The 7441-nt window shown below is 44.9% G+C and overlaps 1 protein-coding gene across 3 annotated transcripts in view; it reads left to right on the forward strand.

The window, feature by feature from the left end:
• Positions 1 to 7441, forward strand: part of LOC136439021 (chromodomain-helicase-DNA-binding protein 8-like) — a 43756-nt gene extending 36315 nt beyond the window's left edge. For 2 of the 3 annotated variants that reach the window (XM_066434123.1, XM_066434125.1), the window contains exons 36-45: positions 333 to 549; positions 851 to 1625; positions 1917 to 2105; positions 2287 to 2356; positions 2550 to 2923; positions 3245 to 3344; positions 3627 to 3787; positions 4055 to 4186; positions 4395 to 4493; positions 4737 to 7441. In XM_066434123.1, coding sequence (XP_066290220.1) covers positions 333 to 549; positions 851 to 1625; positions 1917 to 2105; positions 2287 to 2356; positions 2550 to 2923; positions 3245 to 3344; positions 3627 to 3787; positions 4055 to 4186; positions 4395 to 4493; positions 4737 to 5459 — 2840 coding nt within the window. In that variant the 3' untranslated portion in view covers positions 5460 to 7441. The remainder of the gene's footprint in view (positions 1 to 332; positions 550 to 850; positions 1626 to 1916; positions 2106 to 2286; positions 2357 to 2549; positions 2924 to 3244; positions 3345 to 3626; positions 3788 to 4054; positions 4187 to 4394; positions 4494 to 4736) is intronic. The other variant, XM_066434124.1, reaches the window with a different exon arrangement.

Below are 7441 nucleotides of genomic sequence, written 5' to 3' on the forward strand. Positions count from 1 at the left end.
CTAAAGTCTAGTGTAGTTGTTGTTCACCTTGTAGTTTCCTTGCTGTGCATTTTTTGTGCCTACTTCTTCTGGCTGTCATGGTATCCAAATGTGTTTGGCGATTTTGTGATTATATTTACTGTGTCTACTTATTGTGTAATAGAGTTGAAAGTGCTACTGTAAATGAGTTTAACAACTGTTGATCAAGCTATGCATCCAGTGCCTTGAATACATTTCTTCTTTGCAATTTGTTTGGCATTGTATCCCCAGCCATCCGAAAAATTTTGTTCTAAAAGAAAAAAGGTTGTGTATGTAAACAGCATTAGCATAACACCTTTTATGTTCCATTCAAGCAGAGCAGCAGAGGAACCACCTGTATGTGGAGCCCATTACGGAGGAGCGAGCGTCGCGCTGCCTGTTCCGTATCGACCTGCTGCGGAAGGTTCGTGAGGAGATCCTGCCCCACCCCCAGCTGGAGGAGAGGCTGAAGCTGTGCCTGCCGTCACACGACCTGCCCGACTGGTGGGAGAGTGGCAAACATGACAAGGACCTGCTCATTGGGATGTCCCGGTACGTTATCTCTGAATTAATCGAGCACTATCGTCACTGCTTCTCGGCCTTATGGATTAAGATCCATGGACCAGATACCACAATGCTGTTGCATGAATAGCTATGAGTTTATACCTGAGATCCATATTTATGGATGTGGTTGCATTTAATTTCAGTATTGCCACCCGTTGGCCTAAACATAGAGTGAGAAGAAAATCAGAGATACATGACAAGTTACAAGAAAAGACAAGAGGTAGCAAGATGTGCTATGGAAATGTCAGTCATATAATTTTCAAGGATTGTATCACATTCTTTATTACAGACATGGAGTCAGCAGAACGGAGTATCACATCCTAGGTGACCCGACTCTCTCGTTTGCTGAAATCTACAAGAAACACTCGCATGCTCGACTCGCCACCATCCCTGTTGCCCAGCAGCTGCCACCCAACCCTGCACACCTCCCCATCACGCCAGTCAAGGAACCCAAGGACACCCCCTCCCTCCCTAATGGGCTCACTGGCCTGGCCGCCCTATCCCCACCCATCCTCAAGCCCGAGCTTCCCCCCACCCTGACCAAAATGGACGACCTGTCCCCTAAGGCAGAACCACAGGGAGAAGTGAAGGAGGAAGCTTTTCCAATGGATCTGGATATGAAGAAGGAAGCAGATGTCAAACCTGTGGTGAAGACAGAAGACGTCAAACCTGTCGTCAAAGAAGAAGTGAAAGAGGAGACAGAAACCAAGCCTTCCTTGTCCATCCTGGAACGGGAGCTGGCAAAGTCAGAGCAGGAAGAGGGTAACCACGAGCAGGAGCTACTCAAGCAGGAGAAAGACGAGACCTTGTCTCTTCTGGAGCAGGAGTTGGCCAAGCCGGAGAAAGATGAGAGGGCTTCTCTCCTGGAACGTGAACTTGCCAAGCCGTTGGAGATGGATGGGCTGGGACTGAAGGCGGAGGAGGACTCCCTGAGCTCAGCGCCTCTCCTGAAACCTGTGTACCAGGACGGCGAGGACAGTCAGCACAGCTTCAGCATGGACGGCATGGGGGAACCTACGGTAGCACAGCTGCTGTCACACATGCAGCAGTTGAGGTGGCCTAAGGTAAGGGTTGTTCTTCTGTACCAGTGCTATGTCACCATTCTTATCCATCACACTTGTGATACCCATCTTCCTGAAGTTCTTAAAGAAGTCGTAATGGTTGATCTTTTTAAGTAGAAAATTGGTTCTAATTTGAGATGGAGCAAAAAAGGGTGAAGCAGCCAACCTCAGACTAAGGACAAAGCATGGTTCTTTTTTGTTTGATGGCAGTGCAGTGTTGTTTTGCTATGGCTTGACATACGAACTGCGTCTTTAAATGGTGCTTAAACAAATTTTTTTGTACTCGTGCCCCAGGACAAGGTTCTGATCCAGAGATGTGACCACATCTGCCAGGCTGTGTTGAATGGAAAGTGGCCCATCACCAGACGCATCATCATGGAACCACTAACACCCATCACCCCACGCAGCCTGGACAGTGGTGCAGAGAACAGCGGGGCAGCCACACCACTGGGGTCAGGGACTGAGGGCATGGACAGCACACCGGTACGTAGCAATAGTGACTGAGAATATCATCCTGAATGTACAAAGTGTAGAATTGTGTGCTCTGAACTTTCAGTAGTGTCAATGCCCTGTCACCGTGTGTTCATCATCACCAAGACTCTTAAAGGAAATCCTTTGCTGTAATGTTGGAATTCAGTACTCAATTCCGAATTTTGTATTTCAGGGTGATGCAAGCAGGTTCATTGTCAAGAAGAGGAAGAGAAGAAAGAGAGCTGAGATAGAGGCAGACAAAGGTGAGGGTGGGCATGATTTGAACATTTGCCATTTCACTATTTTTACACAAATGTGTGTGGGTATGGAAAAGTTAAAAGGAGTCTGTTATGGGGAAGATGATGCCTTGCTTGCGGGACATATTCCTGAAACAGTAGTAGCTGAAATGACACAGCTGAGCTATTTGATATATGAAATTGTGCTTTCCTATTGCAGAGGCGAAGCGGCGTCTGGCGGACATGATGTACGAGGAGATGAGGAGAAAGATGCAGCAGGCCAGCGCCGGCACGCTGCCCTCAGACGACCAGCCTCAGGACCTCAGCATGCCCAGGTCCACCTCCTTCGACTCGGCCACCTCCCTGGCTGCCTCCAAAAATGCCTTACTTAAATCTCAGGATTCATTACTCAGATCACCAGGCTCCCTGCCTGTTATGGCCCACAAAGTCCTCCCCACCAGCTCTGCCCATGATGGCCTGGCTCTCAGCTTGGCTGGTCTTGTCAATGGAGTGGAGGTGCCTGTCAAGAAGAGGAGAGGGCGCAAGCCGAAACACGACAAGGAAGAGAAACCAAAGAAGACAAAGATTATTATTGTAAGTTAGGGACCTTGGATTTTTTTCAGTTCGGTAGATATTTCTGAGCTGTAATTTAAGATATAGTACAGGCATGTGGCTGATACACTGTCTAGACTGTCTATGTGGCTGATAGACTTTCTGTGTACTTAGACTGTTCAAAGGATTTTGCAGTGGCTGACTTCATTGAATTGCATAAAGGTTGCAGTGCTCACCCCATGTTTTAGTGTTTATCTTTTATAACTCTTAGACACTTTGACTAATTGGACTTGACACATCTTTGTGAAGTATGTATAAAAGTAACAGAAGCTTTGTATTGAAAAATGTGATCTTCTGTTACAGAATGAGCATGGAGAAGCTATTGAGGTGGAGGTAAAGAGGAGAAGGAGAAAACGTAAACACAAGGAGTTAGAATCTTGGTCTCCCAGCAGACTGGGACCAGGTAAGAGTCCATCAGCATCATTGTACTAATATGTGATTTGTAGCAACCTTTGCATGAATATTATTATGTGAATACATGACTAATGAATCTAATGATAAATACTGGTAACAAGAAAGATGGAAACCATCTCGAGTGATGTGATGAGACAAGGACTAGTAAACAACCTTGAACAAATTTTGAAGTTGTAACCTTTAGTGCAGAAGTATTGCTTAAAGTTAGAAAAAGCAAAAGAAATAGCTGTATATAATTGCAACTTTTAATCAGCTGTGTTCCATGTTGTAGATGTGCCTATTCCGGTGATCAACAAGGTGAAGGGAGAACGTCTCTCTGGCCTGGCAGCCCCGCTGAACTGTGACCTCCTGGACTGGCTGAAGGAGCACCCTGGCTGGGAGGTGGACTATCCACCACCCCCCTCCCCACACCTGCAGGATGGAGTCATGCCTGTATGTCAGCTACTGTGGTCTTGTTCTGTTTTTTTATGTCTCTTTTACATCTTGTTTGTGACTTTTGGATAGATTTAATTCCCTGTATGCTATATCTGTTATTATAAAGGAGTATACTGTAGTAATTTTGTCAGCTACTACATCCAATGTAAATTTGTTTTGGAGAATGACCGGCTCTTTTAAGTTTTAACTGTTATTAGTGTGTGTGTGAATGTACTGGTTAAGTGTTCTGATGGTCCTCAACAGTACATTCTTTTGTCCCCACAGCAGCCAGATATGGAGGGGACGCCTAAGATGAAGAAGAAGCGCCATCGCTGCCCCAACCCCAACAAACTGGACCCTGACAACCTGACAGGAGAGGAGAGGGTCATGGTCGTCAACAGGAAGACTGGAAAGAAGGTGACAAACTTTCCTGGAATACTTTCTGCCTTGTACCAATGTACAGCTATCATTTTTGACTAACAAAGATGCTAAACATTGCTCACAGTTCTGTGCCAGTGTTGATGTGCCCTTCATCCAGCAATAAGGGTCAAGGAGGTATTGCTGCAAAATCAAAAACAGTTTCATATTGTTCATTCTGAAAATGTTTCTATCTTGTATTTTGCAGATTGGCGGTCTTGCTGCCCCACAGTTGATGGATCTAGATGAGTGGCTGAACAAAAATCCAGGTTTTGACATTGCAGCAGACTGGGAACACATTGCAAAGGTTCAGCCTCTTCTTCTACCTTTTTTTTCTTCGGTTTGACGAAGTTGTATACCATATGTACTACTCCAATAAGTAAATACTTGGGAGTGCATTGACTGAAATTATGTACAGATTTTTCTGAAAGTTATTTGTAAAAATTTCTTCCTGCTGCTTGTAGCACAAAATGCACATTTTTTTATACTGACAAAAATCCTGTGAAGATGCTGCTCTATGCTGACTGCTTATTCCCCTGTCTGTTCACAGAAATACCTCCCGGTTGACCAGCACCACAGGATCCAGAAGAACTCAGGGAAAACTGACACTGCAGTCACCGCCCCGTTCCCACAGCAGCCGTTTGGAGGCCTGATGGCAGCCACCAGGGACATGCAGCTCCCAGCAGGCATGGCCAGCCTGGCTGGGCTGTCTGCCATGACGCCTTTCCCAGGGCTCCCAGGGATGGCCATGCCACCCATGTTCGGCTTCGGCGGCCTGGGGCTGCCTCTTCCAACATCTTCTACCTCAACTACCTCACCTACAACAGATTCATCACCACAAGAGAAGGCTAGTCCCAGTTCCTCGGCAGCAGCCACTGGGACGTCTGCCACGTCTACCGCCACCTCTCTCCCCACACCACTGGTCATGCCGGGACAGCAGGGCCTGTTCTGGCCAAACCCCTTCATGATGAACCCAGCCTTCCTGCCGGGATTCCTACACGCAGGCCTGGCCAACGGGATCGCAGCGCCAAACACGGAGGAACAAGATTCAATGGGAAGCCTGTCTCCACGGAGTGTGAAGTCTGAGGGCACGCGCTCTGCTCCGTCTGAACCCGTGTCACCAAGCTCCGCATCACCTAGCAAGACAAACGTAACCGAAAGGACTAACGGGGGCAGCGGGAATAGCAATAACAACAACAGTAATGTCGTCAGTGAAGACACGCTGAGTCCTCAGGAGGAAGAAGAGCTGAATAGTGCTGAGGCTTCCACATGACATGCTGGCTGGTTCAAACCGTCTACAACGTTGCAATGCAGTAGCAAGTAGATTGCCACTCAAGGGGTTTTGTAAAGAATGGAGGAAGCTGAATGAGAAAGAGTCTTTCAAATATTGCAGCATTCTGAGAGGAAGTAATTTTATAGCGGTGGAATGGATAAATGAACTTTAAGGAAGGAGTCTGTAATTCCTGGCCTTTCAAACAACTGATGTTGCTCTAAATATAGTACAACACTTCAACACAAGTGAGATATTTCCATGCATGTATACAGTCACAGTGAAACTCTTTAAAGGATATATTGATACAGATTATCCGAGCCATGTACAGATCTTATTGTGGAACCCAGGCTTAGATAACAGTCACAAGATACCATCACACAAGTCGTCTTTGTACATAGACAATCTGTGGGCCAGATGTGGTTCAGACTTTGGGCGGCCTTACATGATGTTGTGCCCATCTGAGCCCTTTCCTTACAGTGCTTCACTTGCCTTCTGTCACTGAACCCTTGCCAGAGAGGGACCCAGCAGTGTTTTGCCACCGTTTTGTACTCAAGCTCTTTAGAAGCAAACCATTTCTACACCCACCACCAGAGGTGCAACATGTTCCGTGTACATAAAGAGGTGATTTTACTCATATCTGTGGAAACTGTGTACATATGTTGCCAGGACTTCGTCACCTTTTGTTGATCCAGAATCACCAGAACCATTTTTCAGACTCAAAGCGCCAGTAACTATTGTGTCTTGAAGAAGAGCTCTTTGGGAAAGTTTGAAATATTTTTCAGGGAAAATTGTAGTCAATGCAGCAGAAGATAAATAAGAAGTAGTAGAAAAAAAGATGGTGTGTATTTTCACAGCCTCTGGGATGCAAATGAATGCAACTGTACTTGTGTTTCTTGTCTGTAAATAATTGTAGCAGCTGCATGTACCCTATGTGTTGTAGAAAAAGGGATGAGAGGGTATGATGATGTGATCATATACATGTCTGTCAGCGGAATGCATTTGCTTGACTTTAAACAAAACTAGACAAACTTTTTGGCCTTGTCAGCATCAGCAAGGCTGTATAAAAAGCAATCTTGGTGTTAACTTGAAATATGTGAAGTGAAAGTTGGTCTGAGATGCCCAGATGTATTCCACTTGACAGACATTCTGGATTGGGGTAGAAGAGGGTACCATTTGAACCTCTGTTTCTAAACATTACCAACTTCTGAAGCTACCAATTATGACTTGTTCAAGATTATGATTTGAGAAATCAATATGTGTCTCCCCTGAAAACTGATGCAAATGTTGGTAAAACATTGAATTACTTTTAATCCACTGCCACACTGTAATGCTGCAATTAGGTAGTTTCTTTTACTCAATTGTCTTGTCATTAACTCTATTCCTGTCTTGTGAAACAGACTGTTTGAATTGGACTCTCTCCTTCCCCACTTCGGTAATAAGGGATAGGGATCGTCTTGTTTGGTGCCATTTTAACTCGGCGGCTTAAGGTGGTACCCAGGCAAGGTAGAGCATGTGTGAAAAGGTGTTTAAATGTTTCCATTGAGGAGACATAGGAATAGTAAATTATGATCAAGGCATGGTGTATGTAGTGGGAATGTACATGTAGATCAGGTAGGAAATAGAATGTGCATGTGATTTGGACATTTTTTGGTGCACCACTTCAGCCATATCAATTTTTGTATTTATTTGTTTACCCATGGAATTTAAATTATTGGTGTGTGAGATGGATTGAATTTTTTTTTGTTTCCATTTTTCTCTCTCTTGTGCATCGGCTGATGTCAGCCCTGCATGTTTAAGTGACCTCAGAACAGGAATTTGAGAATGTTGATTTTCTGAAGGACCTAGGTCTAGACTCCACAAATCATGCAGCTATTTAATTGTCGGATCGATCTTGTGTATTTATTAATTCTTTATACAGACCTGAAGGAAAAATGGAGTTCTATGATTATTTTTATTAAACCATTGCTTTGGTTGAAACTTGA

This window comes from Branchiostoma lanceolatum, chromosome 7 (genome assembly GCF_035083965.1).
Source record: "Branchiostoma lanceolatum isolate klBraLanc5 chromosome 7, klBraLanc5.hap2, whole genome shotgun sequence".
NCBI classification, from domain to species: Eukaryota; Metazoa; Chordata; class Leptocardii; order Amphioxiformes; family Branchiostomatidae; genus Branchiostoma; species Branchiostoma lanceolatum.